The sequence below is a fragment of the Diadema antillarum genome, unplaced genomic scaffold (genome assembly GCF_040938485.1).
Source record: "Diadema antillarum isolate AM-2024a unplaced genomic scaffold, OU_Dant_1.0 seq00000389_RagTag, whole genome shotgun sequence".
NCBI classification, from domain to species: domain Eukaryota; kingdom Metazoa; phylum Echinodermata; class Echinoidea; order Diadematoida; family Diadematidae; genus Diadema; species Diadema antillarum.
The window spans coordinates 333,255-358,317 of NW_027271386.1; the positions used below are offsets into that span (position 1 = coordinate 333,255).

A 25,063-nucleotide genomic window follows, 5' to 3' on the forward strand; every position below is an offset into this window, starting at 1 on the left:
TCTCTTTCTGATATAATACTGAATAATTGTGATCTGAAATCATCATATGCCGAACAAATCATAAAACAATGAAACTCATCTTCTACATCACCAGAAATACAGATTATACAAAATCTTTCATCGTGTGGGACATTTTTATAACGTCCGGTTTCAAGGGCAATAGGGGCACAACCACTTCTAAACAGAGCTAATGCTCGCCTGTTAGATCTATTCTGACACTGCATAACATAATTAGAAGTATTCATAGAATGTTTAAAATTACGATATGTTCTGAGTTTGTTTCTGGATTGGGGAACTCTCCTTTTATCATCAAACAGTGAACATTTCCACTTATTTTCAACAAATAATTTACATGCTTTGGATACGGTGCTCACAAAATTATGTGTACTAACAAGCTCAGCCAATGGTTCAACATGCATACACTGCAATTTTGCAAATAATTGTTTAACCTTATAACACCAATTCTTAATACCATTATTTGCCAGGGACTTTGACCACAAGAAAATTTTTCCAGGGTAACGGTCACTATTATACTTACTCAGGTTACACCAAAGCCTAGCAATTGAAAAGGGGGATCCCAACCCATATCACCCATAACTGCATCATTAGGGGTATATTTCCCCACTCCAAGGTAGAAACGACATGCTCTATAAAAAACACTATTAATGGCTGAATATTCTTCTAAGCCCCAAATACCGTTTGCATATTGCAATATGGGCAAAATCATAGCATCATAAACACAATTTTTTATACGTCATAAACAGAGAACCACCGATCAATTTAAATTTACTAATAACCACTCCAAGGGCTCTAGTTGCAGATTGAGCCAATATCTTGGTTCCTTTTTGTAAACTTAAAAATTCATCAAACCACAATCCAAGATATTTGTATGAGTCAACAATATCAAGCTTTTAACCATTACAATGAAATAAAGATGTGGTTTTCGCTTGGGCTTTTCTCCTGAAATGTACAATTTGAGTTTTTACAGTATTAAATTCGATCCTCCACTTCTGAGCCCACAAACATATACTATCAAGCTTCAACTGAAGATCATTTTCATTGTCAGCAATTACCACAATGTCATCTGCATACATAAGCATATCAATGTTTGTATCTAACACCTGGATACATCTGTTACACAGCCTCACACTATCAACTATATCATTAATGAAAATATTAAACAGGACTGGGGACAAAAGACAACCTTGTTTTACCCCTAGATCCACATTAAAAAAAAATCAGTAAAGTTACCGTTCACATTTACAGTACATTTGGCATCTTGATAAAGAGCCTTTATGGAGTTATAGAACTTGCCATGAACACCAATATACCTCAGCTTGTACCATAACAAAATCCTGTTAACACGGTCAAATGCATTTTTTGCATCAATAAAGCAAACAAAAGTATCTTTTTTACACAGCTTTCTGTTTTCAATTATAGAGTAGAGGCTATATAAATGCTCAAGACAACTCCTTTTCTTTCGAAACCCGTTCTGTTCCTCATTAATAACACGTTCTTTTTCAAGGAAATTAATCAATCTTTCTTTTAAGATATCACAATAAATCTTACAAATCACAGATATCAATGTGATACCTCTGTAACTTAAAGGTTCACGTTCATCCATACCAGGTTTAAGAATTGGATGAATAATACCTTTTTGCCATATCTGAGGGGAAATACCATGTTCAAAACAAAAAGAGTATAAAGCATGCAGGAACTGAATAGAAACTTTATTTTTTACTACCTCAGCAATAAAGCCATCTATCCCTGCTGCTTTATCTAGTTTTGCTCTGTTTACTGCTGAAGTTACCTCTGATCAGTAGTCAATAAATAATACAAGTTGAATAAGTTTATTGAGACCGGAAAAAAAAAATAGTTTGTCATATATAATAATTAGGTATTTTGTTTTAATATATCAGATCTCTTTACGTAGAGTTTCAGGAATATGTGATGCAGAATAGGGTTTCTTTTTCTTTTTTGCACTCATAACAGGCTCCTATCGAAGCCCAAAAGTTGCGATATCACCCAAAGTGAAGGTAGCTATCATAATACAGCATCGCACTGAGCGATGATAATTATCAACATTGCTCAGACTATTGCACAATCTCAGTTCACGATTCAGTAAGGCATCTCTCACATACCTTAGCTCAGAACAACTCTGTTATTTATTTTTAAAAAATGGAGCAGCGCAGCGTTACAAAGTGCCAACTCGGCAAAAGATTGCACAATTTTAAATGTTATCCTTTTTTTTTCAAGTCAGTCGTTTATTTCGCATTAATGGATGTTACCACTAATAATGAATGCTGCAGCTGGCGAAATGCAAAAGCAAATTTCTTGCCTGGCGGTAGAACCCTTTAGATATAATGATGACGTTTGACGTTATTGATGAACTTTACCCACATGAAGACTACCATTTGGCTGCAATCAATTTGATTCTTATCAAATACGTCTGTGAATGTTATAAATGTATCTGCGTACATAATCCACTTGCTGAAAATGTTATCAAATACATCTATGAATTTAGCTGCGTACGTATCACATCCACGAATATAAAAATAAATGGCAATGGCCCGGTCTTCTGCAACTTGCGAAAAAGCAAAGGTTCCATAATGTGAAGTAGATATTTTTGTTTGATATCTCCAAAACGATTTTATCTATGAGGAAGGTATGAAAATGGAGCTAAAGTGTTGTGCCTTCATGTTTATCAACAAGTATCATTTTCCACGGCAACAAAGAAGAAAAAAAGAGAGGGAGAGAGAGAGAGAGTAAGAATCATTCGTCAAGCGGCCATGGAATGGCATTTCTCGTTTGGCATCATTCAACCGTTTAGTGTTTTTCTATATACCTGTAGTTTACGTAGGTATAGGTGGACCGTGTTTACCGGGTTCTTTTACGTGTGAGTCGTGACAAACTCACACACGAGACCTCCATTTTATGTCTCTTATACAGGAGAGACAGTATGATTACACAAAACATTGCGTCAGCTTAGTTTAGGAATCGCACCCGGATCATTCGGTTTGAGAGGCAGACGCGCTACCAATCAAACCAAATTAGCGCCCTTGAATGGCGAGATTTTCACCAAGCTTACAGGAATCACAGTCATAGATAGGGAATACAAATTTACACTGACGACACTAACGCCACTTATGAAATTGAAGGGATGGTATAGTATTGGTGGAGATAAAAATTGCATGGGCTTTTAACTTTTTGTGAGATGCCAAGAAATCGCTCATGAAATAGCACAGAACATACCATTCTAAGAGGTATTTAAAGTTAATTTGAAGAAAGTTGATTTTGGAATGGCTGAGACATCCATAAACAAAGTAAAACAAAGCGACCGTAATAAAAGGTGGGTCCCACCTTTTATTAGGATCCCTCTGTTTTGGATATCTCGGCCTTTTCAAGACCAATTTTCATCAAATGAATGGTGTATTCCTTTTGGAAACACATGCTCTTTCACATTTCATGAGAGGTTTCTTGTTACCTCACCAAAAAATGTTAGAAATCTGAAGTTTGGCCTTAACCAAAACTATACGATCCCTTTAATAACACTGGCAAGAATGACCCTCATGAATACTATAACATACAACCCTAATACATATACAACACATAATAAAACACTAACGACACTGATGACAATAATGGCAAAAGCAAGTGTAAGTGTCTTTAGTGACACTTTTAATACACTTAAAACATCGGTGACACTAATGACCTATATGACACTGATGGTACCTGTTAATATTGACACTAATAACAATGATGATATGAACTACACTGATAAGATCGATTACATTAGCACTACTTTTTTTTTTTAGCGAATGTATCATTCTTCATCAATGGACACACATTGTACAAAAACAAATCCTCCATAGCCCCTTCATTAAACATGTTAAACTTCCGTGGCCTCCATTACCCAATCCAAATGGAATCGTGTTGGAATTGGTGTTGTTGTTTCACATCATGTCTGCTATTTACAAATAAAAAAGAGGTGCTGTTATATCATATAGATGTTGATTTTGCAGTCATGTTTACAGCCTAAAATGATATTATAATCCGTGCACTACAATATTTTAAGTGAGTGATTCTATTTTTGCAGGCTTATTTTCATTTGTATTTATCTGTAATTGAATACATATTGTGTGTGTGTGTAATAATGTATTATTTGACATTGTGTGTAACTGTTTTACACTGATATAGCTGATTCTTGGTTCATGCGCTGGTTGGGGATGAAAGCCTCGAGCCTCGGCGATTAAGTTTGCATTTTCCTCCCCTGGCAACCAGCGGTTGGCACCTAGAATCATCACATTTTTTTTCTTTATATCATATGTAATAATTATGATTATCTATTTGTATTTTACGTTGAATGGCAAATAAATTATCAATGATAATGATGTTATTAATAATAATAAGAAGAAGAAGAAGAAGAAGAAGAAAAAGAATAACAAATAATAACAAATCGTCTTGAAAGACAATTGTTCAAAGTACAACACCTCAGTCGTCGTCATTACATACTATGATCGGTTTGACAAAGTCAACCTGCAAAATGTTGCTGCAGTCGAAGCAATGTGGTCTCCAACACACAAAAAAGAGGGATATGGCGTGTGTGTGTGTCTGTGTGTGTGTATAGGTGCGTTTATATACGAACGTGATTTCTACATGGACGAATATATAATACAAATTGAAGAAAAAAAAGTAAAATAAAAAAAAATTGTTTCGTGATCTTGTGGGGTTCGAACCCGCAACCTCACGTCTCTGAGACGGCGCCTTTAACCACTCGGCCATACGTCTCGACGAGAAAATATGGGGAACGTAAACTTATGTATATGAAAGATACATGAGGAATCGTTTTGTCCACATTCCATTTTCATTTTCAGTTTTAAACTGCAAAATTGTCAATCTGATGAGGAGATTTCAAAGAATAAAATGCATGATTACTGCAGCTTATTGTCTCAGCTACAACATACTAAAGTTTCAGAGGAAATGAAGCAAAATCAGCTGAGATAAAGGTGCTTAAACGTTGTTAAGTCAATGCATGCTTTTAAAAAAAATCACCTCCCATAGACATAACACGTAAACTTGTCCGATTTTGCATCTTTACTTTTAATCACAATTTAAAGTATGATGACGTCATCAAATTTCAAAACCATGACATGGACTTGAAAGGCAAATGTTTAAAGGACAACATATGTGAATTTGGGATAATATTGAGCTTAAACAACAGAGATACGAGCAAATGAATGTCAGAAACAGTACCTCAAAAAAATCAATTCCACTTTTTTTATTCAAAATGACGATATGATCACTTCATCGCGTTTTCCTGGCAATATTGATACTAGGAATGTTATTTACAATTCATATGCTTTTGTAATATGCAATAGAAATATCGGGTCAACGGACGATTTAAAGAGCTATGGCGAAATAAACAAAGACATGTTTTTTCACTATATTTGCAGAAAGACGCGCGCGCGGAATTTCAACTTTGACGCCAGTGCATTCCTTTGTTATAGGTCAACATCGATCGGAAATCAGTGGATATTGTTACTCAAAGTATCAGGAATCCAAATCAGTCAAAAAAATTGCATTTTCATGTTGGTTACGCCCTCTGCGCGTGAAATTGCGCGGACGGACGCGCACGCGAGAAAATGTTTGAAACGCTTAAAATTGTCTGAAACTTCGAGATTTCCCATTGGGAAGTCGTTTTGAGCCTTTTAAAATTTTGACGCGCGCGTAGGCGCGCGTAATGAAGACCTGGGTAACTAGCGTTAAAAAGTAAGATAGAGCGTGACCTGAACTTTATGTCCACCGAAAATGATGCAGAAATGACATCTAGTTATGAAGTTATGATCGATCATGTGACAAGGTCCGAAAATCACAAAATGGCGCCTAGATGACGTCATAGATATGTTACTGTCATGAAAACCTTATTGTGGCTAGATATTGTTATGAGACATGTTGTAATAATGATAAAACATTGTAACTGCATTGGTAAGATCGATGAAACCCACGACACTAATTTCACTGCAAACACCGAGGACAATACTGTTTCAGAATATGCCGATAAAGTAACTTGACTCACTTTGGCGATGATGCTACCAGTGCCACCAATGAATTATGACATAGTTGGCACATTATTCAAGGCTTCATCTTGCTAACTTGCCAAACTAACTACGTGCTCAAAATTCTACCGCTCGGCTCCGGAACGTCTCGCATTACAATCATCACTCCACTTCTTAAAAGTCCTCATTTGTTACCAGTGTCCAAAAGGATATACAGTTTAAAATCCTGCTCCACGCATGAAATGCGGATAGTGCAAACGACAAGTCCTGCCTTTTATATACCACTTCTCTCCATTTCTAATCAATTTTCAAAGTCACAACATTATTCTATTGCATTTTACTTCACAGTGTTTTCCTTGATTACAATGCCGTGCTGATTATGTCTAATTGTGTGTGTTCAGATGTTTATTTGCCACTGCGCCATTGTTGAAAATGAAATACCCGAAATTGATAAAAGCAGTACCTAGGATTAAAGATATTTGCAAAACAAAATTGTCTCAGAATATACTCCTGGCGGAAATCTCCACTCTTGTATTAAGTAAACAATTTTATTACCAGTCCAAAGAACAATCACAACTCTCGGAGAAAGGCTTTTCGTACAGTCTGTCTGGAGTACTTTTCCACTCATCAATCAGCAGAATCCATAAAAATTTTTAAAAGGATCTGATGTTATGCCTGTTTGCAGCTTGTTTTGGCTGAATATTTGTTGGTTTGTTTGTATATATTTCTATCTCTGCCTTGTCCTTCTCACTTTGATATTGACAACCTGTATGTAATTCACTCTATATGTCCCTCTGTGCCTCTGAATTTGTCACTAAATGGCGCATTACAAGTGCAAATGCGCATTATAAACGGTTGTTGAAGTTAACTCTATACCACCGGAATTTTATAATCATATGCTGCAGGTTGGGGTGGAAAGTAGGAGTTTGATTTTGAAAGATAATTCAAAAATTAATTTTTGATAATATATTGATCTTGATTGATGGATATACAATATATGATAAAGATTTATTCCATAGGAATGTATATAAAGTTCATCATTTCGTAGATTTAAATGGAAATTTAAGGTGAGAGGGGATTTCATAAAGAAATTATTGGTAAAATGTATGAAATATTTTTAGCTTTACCTTCATCATGGAATCATACCCAGGGTACACGAAAGAGAAAATTGATTATGGAGGATACTAGATTACAAATCGAATTTTATTTTCAGAATACAATAAATCATAATTTATAAAGGATATAAAATTAGACCCTTTTCATAAAGCATTGATGAGGGATGAAATTGAAATATCAGCCATTACTGTATATCAATTTAGTTGGTTTAGGTATTTTGAGGAAATAAACATTAGATTATTCTAAGGCCTTGGAAGTCTACTCTTGTTTGTAACCTGCGTGTGGCTGCCTCACTTCACGAGATTCGCTATAAGGTGAGGAGTTTCGGTCGAGTTCGAAGAAGACAAAACACTCCAAAAGAAATTGATTCAACTGTCGAACTTGTCTATGGAACAAACTTCGCAAAACGAATCATTTATTGCGTTCATCACTTCCGAAGCAGTTCATCAAAAGCCGTATAACAGTCGCAAAGAACAGCAGATGAACGTTACGACAGTACAACAGTAGATAATATACTAGAATGAAACAAACAGATAAAGCACATGATAAGTTTGAGAACAAAGATATAAATGTAACGAGAGTGACTAATTCTAAAAGACTAGTTTACAAGTGCGAATATAATGATTAGAGATGTGTAAAGTTAGCAAGAATACAGCTACAAAAATACTATTTCATGACTTCCTTTATGCTTGTTAACTGCTTATTTCAGTTGAAAATATATCAGTCTAATTCTGTTACCAAACTACCAAAATGACCCAAATCACACACATACAGAATTGCCACCCATAACCAATATACTCTACAGTTACATCAAAAGTTATTTGTGTTTACAAGCAAAATGTCCCTATCGAATATTACAAACCAAATAGCATGCTTCATCTTAAAAATGTCAGAGTCACTCTAATGTACACTGTAGTTATATGTATCAAGACACTAGAATATGTATTGAATGTTAACTCTGATGACGAAGAAATCCAAGAAGTAGAATGCTTAAACTCTATGCCAAACTCTTCAAACATTAAATTCTATGCCACACATTGTGCAGTTGAAAATGAAAACAATACTGTCAGTTTGCTAGTTTCACACTCAACAAGTTACTGTAAAATAAAATGAAATGTTTAGCTTACCAATTGGAGGCTTTGAACTGTTTAAACTGGGTAAGAAGAATTTTGAAAAGTACGAGGTTCGAGCTGTGTGATCCTATCACGCTGGCGTTCGAGAGGTATACCACTGACCAGCTTGGCTTTCTGGTTAGCTTTTCAAGCCAATGTTATTGCAAAAGCTAACTTCATTCCCACTCCAAGGCTACCACCTATTGTCACTATGAGTTATCACAGTACACAAGTTACATTCAGAATACATCTGAGCAATATATACACGAGAAATAGCGATGAAATAGAATTAGAACTCTTATGTCTCTTCACTGCATACTGCTGCTGTGACACTGCGTAATCTTCAATATTAACTTTTGTATGGTTTATACTGAAGGTAAGTTATATTCCTTTTGGTTTTTCAGGAGGTAATCGGTGTTCATTTTGACAATTTGAGGTTGAGATCTATGAACATCTGTTTTTTGATTGTGGGAAGGTTTACTCAGGTTTGGAAATTGTGTTGTCAAGTTTTCATTTTACTCCAGATGCAAAATTTAAATTTGCAATCTATTCAGTCATGTAGGTATTAAAACGCAGGTCGAGAAGAAGAGAAAACGAAATTAGCAATAAAACGAGGTGCGTTGGCCTTGCACGGCAGAAAATGGATCGATTAATAATAGATAATAACACGGGGTTTCTATACTAAAAATCTATAGCCCCCATTTTTTTTTTTTTTTTTTTTTTGTGTGTGTGTGGGTGTGCCTTAATATGCGCTTGTATCTGTGCTGGAGTGAGATATACCTGGGATATGCCTAGAGTGTGAAGTGTTGATGAGGTGATTCAGGTGAGCGATGGAGGTGTAGTGTTTTATAGGTATACAGACATTACCCAGATCATGTACATCATGTATATCTTTTGTATATAATGAGGGTGTGCACATAGGTATATGTACAGGCTTTTTGTTGACCCCTTATCAATAGTTGATTTCGTTATTTGATAATTACTGCTGTGACGAGTAGTACCTATATATGAATACAGTTAATGGGTAGATTTTTTATTGGATATTGTACTTAATTATTAAAATACAGGTTTGTTGGCCCATTATCAAGAATTGATTGTATCATTTAATCATCATTGCCGAGATTCCAGTTACTGTGCACTGTTTGTGTACAGCATAATGAGTAGAAATTTGACACAATGACAGTCCTAAAACTTAGGGTCCTACTTTGTAATATTTTTGATATATTTGAAATGTCACGCAGCTAGCAAGAATAACTGAATATTCAACTGAAATCAAGAATGAATGAGCGAATCGAAATAAGATATTGTTTGAAACAAAAAAAAAAGGTACTGTATCCATTGCTATTAAAGGCTTCGGTGACACTGAATACCCTGTAATAGTGAAACTGAAGACATTAATAATAACAATGACACTGATTTAACTAGAGACCCTTATGAAACCAGTGATTAATGACTTTCACTGAAGACAATGATTTGACTTAATACACTATAATGGCTAGTCACACTGGTGAGGATATCAAAACAACACTAATTATTCTAATCACACGGATCAAACTATGGACACCGGTAAGTAATGACGTAAGTGACATTATGGCACACTTTTGACACCACTGGCACTGGTGAGTGTGCAGTGACACTAATGATGCGAATGATGCTAATGGCAAATGGGTATCACTGATGAAGCTAAAGAAAAAAAAAACCTAGACAATGTATGTGGCTAGCTTATGGGTTTCGATTAGTAGCACGCAAGATCAGGAAATAAGGTGTAAATAAATTTGATTCTGATTTCTTGTGAAATTACAACAATGTGTGCATTTTTACTATCTTTTCTGTTTTTCTTTATCTTTCATGCGACTTTCGTCGTTCCATCGTTTACCAGCTGGTCTTTTTTTTTTCTTTTGTTCTGTTCATTTTAGGATTTCCATTCAGGCCTTCCATGGACCTTCTGTGCTCGTTTTCATAATGAACGTACAGGCCTACTGATATCTTAGAAGAATATGTTTTCCGACTTGCCACTATGAAGGTCTGCAATTCCTTTTGTTCTTATTTTTGTCACGCTCTTTATCTCTTCAACTGTTCTTGTGTCCAGGATACGGGCTAGACCTATCCCGCATCAAGCGGAGAAAACCAACACCAAGAATAAAACTGGTGAAACACACAGAGAAAAAGAAGCAGAGCCCAAACCAGCCAACAGGTATGATCACAGCAAACAAAAACACACGATCGTTTCTTTGCCTATAGTACTTCAAGATCAGTGATGGGCTATTACGTAAACGGGCAAAATTGCGGGGCCAGGCCTCGCAATTGAGGCTGGGCTCGGCCGCGCCTCGACCGCGGCTCGACCCAGCCCCGCACTGTAAACGGGGTCTCAGACAGTCGTATCAATATGCTTTACTAGTATACTTGCCGCCACGTATGTTGCGTTTTCCCTGTTTTACTACGGCTTTCTCGGTTTCTCATCAGCACCGGGAGTCTCATCGCGTTGTCTCACATCCGTTCCGTTGTGTCAACGGTGGCCTGAAAGGTGATTGCCATGGCCACCGGAAACATTAGACGCAGCATTACATTGTTATAGAGATGCGTGGCGAATATTAAAACTGTCCATTCAAACATATTAAACATCAATAATTTGTCATGAATTTGCAAATAGTATGTTCGATTCCCGACCTCATGGCAAAGATCCGTGCATCATAAAGAGAGGGGAATACAATTCCTTCTATGATCGACATCTATACCGAACTCGCCGAACATGCTTGATATTTTGTGAAGTCACTGAATGGAATCAGCAAATAAAATCAGACCACGTCGTGTATAGGCAATGCACATCAGTTCAAAGATGTAATCCTTTGTAAGCGTTTTAGTGATCTTTAGCCGGGATAAATGTCATACCAATCGATGCAAAGTTAATCTAATGATTTGACGTATGATTGATATGCATAAAAACATCAACAGTAACGAAAATCTTTCAAATAGAACATTGTAGAAGGTACATTGCTTATGTCTCTCATGCATTTGCCCGCTTCGAATACCACGATCTGCAAAAGCCATTGTCAGCATTCGCTTGGCATTGCTTATTTGAGTTATGTATTTAGCCGTACTGCCGCCCAGGTTGGCTTGCTGTTCATGTTCAATTCAGTTCATTTCAGTAGTAACCTAAGTTTATTAAGGGCCTACCATTCATATCGTGCAGACCATGCACATTCACCATTGGTAGACTGCCTCTTCAAACTCGAAAATGCCATGGCGCTTGCATTCTAAAATCTTACGTATGCCTTTCCAGTAATTGTTTTTAAGCTGGGTATTGATATAGTAGTGTTCTGTGCCACCTTTCCTTTCGATGAATATCACATTTGGGTAATTCAATTAAGTAATTTCACTTCTTTTCAGTATATAGCAATGAATGTACATACTATTTGTGTTTTAGCTATGACACGTCGTCTACTGCTCTTATATTGGTCCATGTATGACGTCAGTAAAACCTTCGCCGAATTTTCCCGCATTCATTCAAAGTGCTTGCATTACCACAGACATCGCATGGATATTCTCTTTGCTCCTTTTGCATTTTCCGTTTTGGAATGAACAAACCTTTACATTTTGTCATTTCCAAGATTCTAGCATAGACACAGCATATAAATCTGCGCCAAATGGTAATTCGCACAAGGAAAATGAACAGCGATGGACTTTGTACTTTCCATTCCCCTATATCCGTATTACGGAATGGCGTGTCAGCAGAGCATGCAGTGTCCTTCATTTGTACGTGATGTACGTCTGAAGATCTTAGTACTGTCCCAGTTGTCTCATAACATGACATCAATTGAATGGTATACCACTGGCGTTACCAATCATTGACCCTATACAGTATCAGCATAGACTGGAATATAATTATAATGTATTTATGTACAAAATTCTGAATGGCCTTGCTCCTGTATATCTAAGACGAGTTTTACCACAACGAGCTAATCCATACTCTACGAGATCAGTCTCCATGCACCAACTATATCTAGCTAAACCCAAGACCGAGTATAAAAAACAGTCTTTTTCATACACAGCAACGAAGCTATTTAACTCACTACCTGCGTTTATCAAATCCCCCGCCTCACTGCCCCCATTCAAACGCAATGTCCGCAACATCCAGGTGGTTACCAGCATGCAGTAGCTAATTTCTCGTTTCTTTGAAAGTTGTACACATGTATCCTTTCTGTCACTTTTCTTTCTCTCTCTCTCTCTCTCTCTCTCGCTTTATCTATCTACAGAGGATCTCCACTTTTATAAAATGTCTTATTGTGTATGTTTGCATATGATTGTTATGTATGTATTTTATTGTATCATAAATGTGATTTGTTACAGCAGGGCTCCCTTGGAAAGCAGGCCTTGCGGCTTGAATGGGACTACCCTGCTTGTATAAAGAAGACAATAAATAAAAATAAAAAATACCACCTGAAACATTTTGGTTGTCACTTACCATTCACAAATTACCATTCGGTATGCCATTCACTCTACCATTCATTTACCTTTCACACTTCATTAAACTATTCACCATTTGGAACTACCATTCAAACTAATTTAAATTATTGGAACATCTAATTTGCATATCACTGACCACTCACAATATCATACAGCATACCTTTCATTTACCATGCAACATTCATTTACCATTCACCCTTTAGAACTATACCTCTTAAGGTCTACCCTTCGTTATACCATTTAACTTACCATTCAGCATGCCATTGATTCACCCTTCAGCACACCACTCAAATTACTATTGGTCTACCCTTCACCTCACCAGAGTTTACCATTCAACAATTACCAATGGCGTAACACTCACCTTTCACCATTCGCATAGTATAGACTTACCATTGGCTTACAATTCAGCATCCAAGAAGGGTATACCACTAACATACCATTGGCCTTCCACTCACAATTTAACAGGTATCACATTTTTATATGAACAGGAGAATATTTGTATCATTTTTGTGCACGGTTACTACCAGGTTACTAATAACAATCATTACACTCTTGTTATTAATATACGAAAGTACTGCCTAATAAAAGTTTTTGATGAAACAGCGTAAAAAGATACGATTTCTAACAATGTTGAGAGGTTCAGTCGAAGCATGAATATGAAATAATGCAATGTTTAATTTATTTTCTTTAGTTTTCAAAATTTAGATTTTCACTTACACATGTATTTATGATTGGTTTACCATTCAGCTACCATTGGTCTCACGTTCATTTATACAAAGGTATTATTATATACTGTATAACAGTAACACTTAGCAAAAAAATGAAGAAAGTAAACACTTTTTCCAATACATATTTTTCATAGAAGATTTTAATAGAAAATCATTGTGTAATATATCATATTAAAGAGAATTGAATTGGCTATCAACCGAATACGTTGGAAATTCTGTCCATTTCACCATTCTATATATATGAAATATATGTGCCGAAATAAACTGTTGGTGAATACAGCATGAATTCGGTTTCAGTTTTGTTTTTGATGATATTATCACGCCATCACGTGGACAACTTACTCAATATATATATTTTCTATATGATAGATAATATGTATACATTACCAGATATTAATATGATATTCATGTATCTTATAGATAGATAAATGGAGTTTGAGATATTCATGTCTCGCAGTAATTGTAGACTGAATTGCACAAAGAATTCCAAACTTAAAGAGGTATAAGCATGTATTCTAATAAATATATATCCATGTATACATGTGTATTAAAAAACAGTAGGAAAAATTTGAAACAACCAAAGAACAAAACAAATCACTATGATCTAGAGCTTTGTCTTTAAGTGTGTCGTCTTCATGGGTTCTAATACTAATCCTACCATTGAAATACCTTTCACAATTAACAGTTACCAATGATCATGCACTGGAACCTACTCTTGAAATGCCTTTCACCAGTGACAGTTACTGTTGACCAGCACCAGAAAGCTCCCAGTCAAATACCCTTCACCATTGAGAGTTAGAAGGAGGTCTGGAAAAGCCACCATTTAAGGAGACTTCCGGATGATTTTCAGATCTTTACATTTGAACAACTATGAATTAGTTAATATGAGGACAGAGTTTCAGAATTTATGATAATTGGGATGAAGAATAAGAATACTTTCGAAATTCATAACAAATTGAAATAAACAAGGATGATGACATGGCAGGGTCACCATAAGAATGCATAAGTTAGGGCTCAAGGAAGCAGCACAAAAGAAGAAGATATGCATAGATTATACACAGGTGAACTCGCAAGCAAGCGGTATTGTAATGGAATTACACTGCTACATTTCTGAAATATGTGAGCCTCCTATGTCATCATCCTTGTTCAGTGTAATTTGTTTTAAGGTTTTTCAAAGTGTTGTTTCTCTGCTCAAGAACTACGATAAATTCCACTAATATATACATGGAGCTGTTGATTTATGTACTACATGATGTGACATTATGAAAATCGTCTGGAATGCCCCTTTAGATACTTTTCACCATTGACAGTTATCACCGACCACTGGAAACCTATACCATTCCGAATTAGTGTGACGGGGGTATACCATTGACAGTTACCACTGATCACTGGAAACCTACCATTCAAATGCCCTTCACCATTGACAGTTAAAACTGACCATTGGACACCTACCATTCAAATACCCTTCACGATTGACAGTTACAACTGACGACTGGAAATCTACCATTCAAATACTCTTCACCATACAACTGATCACTGGAAACCTACCATTTAAAGGGGGTGGCTAGTAACCGATCAGTGGGAATCAGTGGGAATGCCGAGGGATGATTGTTCCAATCCTTGTGGGATTCGTTTAAGAGTACATTATACATCTACTGTTGTGTGAAAATTATTTGCTTCAGAACGGTCTCATATTCAAGTAATGTGCAGATTAATGCCCCGTCACTGACCAGGGAGGCTTACCTGGAAACATTAAACTGCACATTACTTGAATATGAGACCATTCTGAAGCAAATAATTTTCACACAAGAATAGATATATAATGTACTCTTAAATGAATCCCACAAGGATTGGAACAATCATCCCTCAGCATTCCCACTGATTCCCACTGATCAGTTACTAGCCATCCCCTTTAAATACCCTTCATCACTGACAGTTATCACCGACCACTGGAAACCTACCGTTCAAATACCCTTAAAGGGGACCTCCGGATGATTTCCACACTTTTACATTTGAACAACTATAAATTAGTCAAACTGAGTACTGAGTTTCCGAATTTATAGTGATTGGGATAAGAAATGAGAATGTTTTCAAAATTTGTAACAAATTGCAATGAACAAGGATGATGACATGACAGCCTCACCATAAGAATGTATGAGTTGGGGCTCAAGGGAGCAGAACAAAAGAAGAAGGCACGCATAGATTTTTCACAGGTGAACTTGTTGAGCAAGCGGTATTGTAATGGAATTACACTGCTACATTTCTGAAATATATGAGGCTCTGATGTCATCAACACTGTTCAGTGTAATTTGTTTAAGATTTTCAATTTATTGGTTTCTCTGCTCAAGGACCACAATAAATTCCAAGAATCTATACATAGAGCTGTTGATTTATGTACTACATGATGTGAAATTATGAAAATCGTCCGGAACGCCCCTTTAACCATTGACAGTTACCACTGATCACCGTGACTGGAAACCTAGAATTCAAATACTTTTCACCATTGACAGTTACCATTCAAATATTTTCACTATTGACAGTTACCACGCACTACCCACTGGAAAGCTATTATTCAATTCACCTTTCACCATTGACAGTTACTCCTGACCCAGCACCAGAAAGCTCCCATTCAAATACCCTTCACCACTGAGAGTTAGCAATAAGGTATGGAAAAGCCACCTTTCAAATACTTTTCACCATTGACAGTTACTTAACTAGCCATGCTGAAGAGTCCGGATTTACATGGGGACGAAATTGTGCATTTTCCCACTGCAGGACTGACAATATGAACAAATCGGACACGTTCGAGCCTTTTGTGCATCGACTGTCGTCCAGCCAGGCATTTCTGAGTCATTCTCAAAATGGTGCCAACGAATTAGCAGTAAGCGAAGTCAATCACACCAACGAAGGCAGAAGAAGCGAATCCCAGTGGCCAAAGGCTCTCATCCAACGGTTTCTGAGGACTAACGTTAATGAAACTGCCGCCGTGGAGCTGCGGTAAGTTCAAATAATGCCGTAACTATGGTAACACAGTAGTGCTGAAAACAAAATCTTATTAGTTTGGTTCTTGGTTCATGACTGTGTGGGGCGAAGCTATTTAACTATTGTTCACGTGCGGAACCTTAACAAAGTCACGGCCCAATCGCTTATCAAATATTGGGCCAACTATATACACATGGGTATTGAGGAGCGTTTGAAATGAATGTTCTACAGGGCAAGTTTCAAGTTCGTATAGCAGCTAAGAACTCGAAGCACAACGCCAAATCGTATGCATACATGTATATATTATATAGGCCTAGATGGCAATGCCCCTTCCTTATGAGTACCGATCTGCCATACTATAATTCGGTATGCATTATATAATAACATGCATGATTTTATGGTGTTGCATTATACAGTACATAGCTCAGGCAAAAAACAGAAACAAAACAAAAACAAAACAGACGATGATCATCAACTATGTAGTGCTGATAAATCGAATTGCACACAATAGTCCATGGGCCAGGCCAGATATTGGTACCATCTGAGGTGGCAAAACCTTTTTGGTGTCATTTTGTTTATCGGGCATAGATATGCTTATCAAGCTATGATAGCATTTCCAAATGAGTAGCTTAGTCATAGTAAATGAATTTTTAACCAATTTGGTCTCGTTGTTATATCCCTATACTTCTGAATCGAAACTAACCGCCATACAAAGAAGAGCACTGTCTTCTGTATGTTCCATAGAGCTGTAAAATGCAGCTCTATGGTATGTTCACAGATATTCTGTTGTAAACGCGGTGCGCTTAGTCTTTATTCAAGGCAGCGAAGGGAATATCCAAAGGTTACGATGTCCACAGCGCTTAGTCTTTATTCTAGACGGCGAAGGGAATATCCAAAGCGTATGATACAGTGTATATCCTTTTATCTAAAAGCAACAACAACAACAAAAGCAATTCTTAGTGAATTTTACCGTATTTTTCAATCATTTATCATTTTCCGGTGAAAACGCTACGGTGAAAACGCTGATACCACGCCAATGTCGCTTTATTTCCCTCCAACAATATAAGATAATGCAAAAACAATGTACCGGTACACTACGATACATTATAATGAATGATATTGTAAATGAACAGAGTGATTTTTGTTTAAAACTGATGTATTTGTTGATAGGTAGTATAAAACAGTATAGATAATCCCTTTTATGAGGAACTTTAGATATGATAACGGTACATTGGTCTAGATAAAGAACTAAGCGCACCGCGTGACAGCTGTGGACGTCATAACCCTTTGGATATTCCCTTCGCTGCCTTGAATAAAGACTAAGCGCACCGCGTTTACAACAGAACACCTGTGGACATACAGAAGGCAGTGCTCTTCTTTGTATAGCGGTTTAGTTTCGATTCAGAAGTATAGGGATATAAATACGAGACCAAATTGGTTAAAAATTCATTTATTATGACTAAGCTACTCATTTGGAAATGCTATCATAGCTTGATAAGCATATCTATGCCCGACAAACAAAATGACACCAAAAAGGTTGTGCCACCTCAGATGGTACCAACAACCTATTTTTCGGGTCTTGGCCCATGGACTACAACATCTGTTCAAGTTTACAATGAAAGCAAAGTAACGAAAATAGTGGTAACAGTTTCATTTAGATTTGATATTGACATTGGTAGAATAAAGATCTCTATGGACTTTACTATTACAATTTTACGGAGTTTCTTCCACCAAAAACAAAACACTGCAACAGATTGAGGAAATGGTCAATGAAACATGATGAGTCTGTGACATAACTAGGCTAATTTGACGATAATGTTCTATGGTATTGATAATAACAGTGATAATGATGATAACTAGTGATATGGCCTTGTTTAACTAAGATGGTATTTCCTGTATAAGCATTTCTCTCCAGGTTTCTGTCAATGCTATAGGTAAATACCAATTTTCGCTACCAGGTTAAAGGTCCTGTTTACATTTGGGAGCAGTGATTTGAAAAAAATTTCAAGATATCACATTTGATGCATATGTGTAGGTCTGTTAAATCACAAAACATCCTTCCATATAAAATTTTTGCAATAAAGCCTAAGATACAAGGGGATTTCAGTATTTTTCTCATTAAATCATAACTGTTGACGGTTTAGTCTGGAAACATTTTTATTATAACTATTGTTCACATTTTGTGTACTTAACAATGCTTAACATCTTAAAAAGTTCAATTCTTTACAGTGGTTGTTTCTATCCCTAACTCACATTTAAGAACTATTTTAAAGCACTTATGCTGGGTTTTTGTTTCTTCTGGAAATAGTAAATTATGCATTTAAGAGGATTTGGAATTATGGTTTATGTTCGGTTTTGGGGGCACTGTGGCATAGTGGATAAGACTCCCGACTCCCAGTCGGAGGACCAGAGTTCGATTCCCACCCAGTGCTTCTATATAAGTCCTTGGACAAGATGCTTACCCATCGTGTCCCTCTTGACCAAGGCGCATAAATGGGTACCTGCCAACACTGGGGTAATACGGCAGGGCCCTCTTAGAGAAGTAGCAACATTGAAGAGGCTACCCTGGATAAATACGGCATTATTATTATTATTATTATTATTATTATTATCATTATCATTATTATTATCATTATCATCATCATTATTATTGTGAGGGGGTTTGGTGAGTGTGCAATAGAGTAGCAGGTAGATCTGAGGTTGGGTTGTATGGCATGACAGTGTGTAGAATGGACAAAAATGTAGCTAAGACACCATGACCAGAAAGTAACAAGCGGGAGTCGGGTATCTATAAACGGCAAGCAAAGGGTCATATTTATTAACGCATAGTATAATTATATGTAATATAATATATATAAACGTAGTCGATAGTCACAGATCTTAAGAAGCCTTTGTTTACACATAGGGACATCTTAAACTCATTCAAAAAAGGCTCCAATTGAGCTGTTACATAGAAACACACATGTAATGCATAAATCTGTGCTATACGTCACAAACAACACGTAAATTACATCGGGTAGCAAATGATACATGCGGGACATTATTATGACATCGACGAGCAAATGATACATGTGGGACATATGATCTATACTTGGCGCAGAAATGTTTGGACCTTAGTTTAAAGGGGAAGGCTAGTAACTGATCAGTGGGAATCAGTGGAAATGCTGGGAGATGATTGTTCCAATCCTTATGGGATTCATTCAAGAGTTCATTGTATATCTATTGTTGTGTGAAAATGATTTGCTTCAGAACGGTCTCATATTCGAGTAATGTGCAGATTAATGCTCCGTCACTGACCAGGGACGCTAACCTGGAAGCATTAAACTGCACATTACTTGAATATGAGACCATTCTGAAGCAAATCATTTTCACACAACAATAGATATACAATGAACTCTTGAATGAATCCCATAAGGATTGGAACAATCATCTCCCAGCATTTCCACTGATTTCCACTGATCAGTTACTAGCCTTCCCCTTTAATCTTTAATACCAAACGCACAAAACCAACCCATCGGGGTGATTTTGATATCAATACAATCTGCCCTGTAGGCCTAATGGCTGCAATCATCTCATGTTGACATTATAATGTGGCCACCCAGGAAAGTAGGCCTACATGTTTAGTATATCAGGCGTTATCATTCTGATAGTAAAATTATACCTTCATTGTCCTCTTTAGGAGCTATTTCAAAGCACTGTGAGTAATCTTTGGCATTATCACCAGCCCATGTGACATCTTCAACAGACATGCTAAGTAATGCCTATATTATAGATCACAAATGATGAAACATATCCTCCACAAAATGTCCCTAGTACTTAATTGTGACAAAATGAAGGGATGCCAAATCATATTGTATTAGCACTTGCCTCCTCAACGTCTAAACCTACCTATGGAAAACAGGCAAAAAAGTGTTCACAGGCAACACGAACATGTGCTGTATAAGGTTGGGGAATTTGCTAATTGAGATGGAAAAATATTCAAAATTAATCTATGAAAACAAAGAGACGAACAAGCAGAGGCAAAAAGAAATAAAAACACTCGAGCATAATTATGCTTTATTACTAACGATATCCATGAATATATTCTACATACTGATTAAAACAGTTCAGAAACGTTTTATTGTGACAATCTTGTCCGTGAGACAAGGTGGATATCTCTGGTAAATTCCCTCGCTCATCAGACATAGTATTGTCTGAATTCGTGTTTTGAATGAGGAAAAGGAAAAAAAAGGTGGCCCACATATTATGTAAGCATGTGCATGAATAGAGAAAAAAATCATGTAGAGTGAGTGTAAGATAGACAAAAGAAAAAGAACTCGTTTAGGGAGGAAAAGTGAATATAATAGAGATGGGCAGACAGAAGAGAGAGAGGGGGGGGGGAAGGAGAGGGACAGAGATGGGATTTTTATATGTTTCTGTGTGTAAGTTTTTAACAAAATTATTGAAGGAGTGGGTTTGGCCTTGGAACTAGGATAATCATAGATAACTATTATGAGACGAAAAGGACTATACATGTAATTTCAAAATTGTCAGCTATGGAGAGCGCAATTTGCTTGTGGGGAGAGGGGAACTCTTCTTCTTTTTATCGGTACCTAATTATGTTGACAAATGTCATGCATGGCTGAACACCTGAACTTTAAAGAGTTCAAAAAAGAGTTCAAGTTTGTGTTTAGGGTTTGTGTTGAGGGTTTCTCCTGACATGTTACGTTCTATATCCTTTCACATGGTCACCTGTCCAGTAACTTGGTCACTCCCACTAAAGGCCAACCCACAAAGTCCGTTTTTCTGTGTTCATATTGAACACACAGTTCGCAGCGACAAACCGTGTATGTTTTGAATATGAAGAGAGAAAAATCGATAATGGTTTACCCTTTATGGGAAGGACTAAATAATCGACAAAATGGCCATGTTGAAGGTTATGAACCATAAAGGGTAGAAGAAATCCTAAACACGAGCCTGTAGTCATGCAGGCTGGCCTGATGATTTGACCACTTTCAATGACAGATCTCATCCATGCAGTGAGACATGCATTGCTCCTTCACAATAACACGCAAACCTGGAAAAAGTGTAATTTGTCATTGTTGTCTTTAAGTTCATGTGCTCGTCATGCATGACATTGGTCAACATAATAGGTATCAATGGAAAGAGGATGAGTTCCCCTTTCCTAACAAGTAATATTGTGCTCTCCATAGCTGACAATATTGTAGCCCTCCAAAATTGGATTACTTTTTTTTTGATACGCGCTGTACATTGTACACACGCATCTCTAAACATATTTTGTTAATTCCTCAAATTTGGCAAATCCACATTGCCTGTGGGATTTCACCACAATGACGACACCAAAGGCATTACGATTCATACAAGATTATTGCGCCTGGTATTGACAGCTTGAGTTTAGCTTTGCCAGAGTAGAGTTGGAGCGTGTCTTAAATTGTGTGTTTCATTTTCTTTGAATGAAATGAGTACAGATTGGCCATATACACACTAAGAAAAAATGGTTCACTCTTGCACCTTTTAAGGTTCCAAAATGATGTCACACTGGTGGCTCCCTATGGGTGTTATCTTGCACCCTCAAGAAATGGGTGCAAAAGTTGCACCATGGTGCAATGGTATAATTTTGCACCTCCAGAGAGGGTTCAAATTTGCATCCTTTATTGAGGGTGCAAAGTTGTTCCCTTGGGTGCATATTTCCACCCACACCAAGTGGTGCTAAGTTGCACCTTTTCTTGAGGGTGTATCTTTCCACCCACAGTAAGTGGTGCTAAGTTTGCACCTTTCGTGAGGGTGCGATCTTTCACCCTTTAGTTTTTCGGCGCAACTTTGCACCCTGTCTTGCCTTTACTTTTGGTGCAACTTCACACCCTTTCGTGAGGGTGCAAAGAAGCACCCAAAGTTACAAGATTGTACCCTCTCTTGAGGGTGCAATTTTGTGCTTTATATATAGGTATAATGTTGCACCTATGTGGTGCTTATTTGATCCATGACTGCTGCAAAATTGCTTCTTTAAAGGAGCCAGTCAGTGTCACTGTCTACTCCTTTAGAGGCGCAATATTGCCCAGTAACCTCAAGTGCACCTTGAGATAGTTGGGCAATATTGCGTCTCTAAAGGAACAGGCAGTGACACTGATTGGCTCCTTTAAAGAAGCAATTTTGCAGCAGTCATGGATCAAATAAGCACCACGTATTTGCAACATTGTACCTATAAGGTATATATACTTAGCATCACATTACCGGGTACAATTTAGTTACTTAACCACTTTAAACCTTAAACAGTGTGAACTGATGCAAGCCTATTTGCTCAGAAACTTATGTTGTTATTGCACTCTGCAAAGTTAATAGGATTGGTGTAATTTGGATCCTGTGAATCATGAAATGTGTGTGTGTGTGGAATTTGTGAGTTTTGAAATGTTAATGTAGAAGTTAACTTAGTTGTGTTTGAATGATATACTGAAACCAAATATTTACCCAATTACCTTTCCAATAAGGTGAGCACTATCACTATCTATCAAACAAACCCTCTAGGCAAGAGTATACATCTGCATGAAGGAAGAGGTAAAATATGATATGCATTTGTCAACGTTTGTCTGGATACGTTTTATTCAAAACGTACTTTAATGCGTATTTATTCACATAATCTATAAGAATAAGATATGCTTCTTACCAGTACACAAAGCCTCAAAAACAAGAGCATGCTACTTACATTTCTAAAGTATGCACCATATCTTAAAAAAAAAGTGTAAGAGGATTTAACAAGTTGTTTGTAAGGCCTACATATTTCCATGCGTACAATATTCATGTAACAGTGACGTCATCATGAATCATCAAAAAGATGTTTCCAGCATAGACATGAATTCATCTAAAATCTAAAACATGTCTTATAATTAGGAGTTTGTTTTATAATGACGATGCCAATATTTAATTGTCTTAAAGTCCTTATCACGACATGCCTTGGGGTTCACACTTATTCAAAACATGAGATTCTTGGCACGTAGATTATGACTACAATCTATTATGGTTTAGATACTTAACTGACATACGCATACCGTATACGGGCATTTCGATGAAAACATTTAAATACAAGGTATATAATATGAAAATCGAACGTGTGATACCAGCCCTTATGGGCTACCAATGGAGACTATGCAGGATCGCAGTTATGTGTTCAGATTTTGTTTTGGGTGATACACGCATTCCGACCGGATTGATCAATTCGAGTCCCTCGAGGTGAGATTCCGGAACTGCAATGAGCAAACCATCATTATGACTAACAAAGGGACTGAGAATAATACATGCACCAGTTTCTGTTTCGTTGTTATATACACAGAAAGTTGTTACGTTTTCCAATCCTGTGTAGGCACACAGGATTTGCAGATCACCTTTGGCCAGCGGCGGATCCAGAGGGTGGGGGGGGGGGGGGCGCAACCGGCGCACGCCCCCTCCCCTTCATTTTTCGTTAAAAACAAAAGAAATAAAAAGAAAAAAACATGAAATGGAAACCCGAAATTGGCACCAGAAATATTAGTCACGCCCCCTCCCCCCCCCCCCCCCCCTTTACAGAATTCCTGGATCCGCCCCTGTTTGGCTATAACGCCATGGTCGCGTGCAAAATGAATGCAGCTTATCAAACTTGTAGTTTCCGAATAGGGGACTACCGTGCTTATACATATTAATCGGATAATAGACCTCGTCGAAGAGTAGATTGCGGATATCATATACCATTGTCAAATCCACTTTCTGTTCTATACACAGTTTCATTGTAATCTTATGAACCACTTAGGCATTACCAAATCATGGAGTATAAGAATATCATATTATTTCCTTGAAACGGCTGCATTTGTATGAGCGGGAACAGTTTGGCATCATACATAGCAAGTGTCGTGACTACAAAACTAAATACATGTATTATACAAGGTTTCAGGACACTTTGAACCGTGTTCCCCCCCCCCAAAAAAAAAAACAACAACAACAACAACAATGACAACAACTAGTGAAATGTTGTATACCCTAGGCCCATTAACCTATGATCTTTGACCTTTGAATACATTGCCCACATTTTTCAACGAATAGGCATCTGGATGCAACGTAGGTATATATAAAATGAAAAATGTTTTCGGAAAATACATTTAACCACTTCAGAAATAACTATGGAGCAAATGGCATAATATTGACATGTTCAATTCTTCCTTAATGACAGGACAGAAAACTTTCCTCACCGAGTCATTCTGTCGTTATTCGAGTACAAGTCATTGATAATTATATACCTAATTCGATTAAAAGTATACATGGAGTCATTGCAAAACCAATGAAAAGTATGCTTCAGAACTACATCATTGTCATTTATTCTAAAGCTAATAATAGAGATATTGTTCCGCCATATTGCCTAACAGGTTGTAGTACTCCTACGACGTTTGTTCAGCAAATAAGGCACGAAATAAAATTTTGCGAATTTTGCACGCTGTTGCCAAAGTCTTAAATCTTCTTTACCACTATTCTCAGACATGTATGCTGATGCTGTCTGAATTAGAAACGGAAGCTTCACAAATATTCACCATCTACCAAAGTAAAAGCGAAGTGATGTCTTGCCCACATATCGGAATTTGTGATT

General features: G+C 37.0%; 1 protein-coding gene across 1 annotated transcript in view; it reads left to right on the forward strand.

The window, feature by feature from the left end:
- LOC139731950 (alpha-2,8-sialyltransferase 8B-like) overlaps positions 1-25,063 on the forward strand; it is a 50,750-nt gene that overhangs the window by 868 nt on the left and 24,819 nt on the right. The window contains exons 2-3 of the mRNA XM_071642821.1: positions 10,374-10,478; positions 16,252-16,473. Of these exons, the coding sequence (XP_071498922.1) occupies positions 10,374-10,478; positions 16,252-16,473 (327 nt within the window). The remainder of the gene's footprint in view (positions 1-10,373; positions 10,479-16,251; positions 16,474-25,063) is intronic.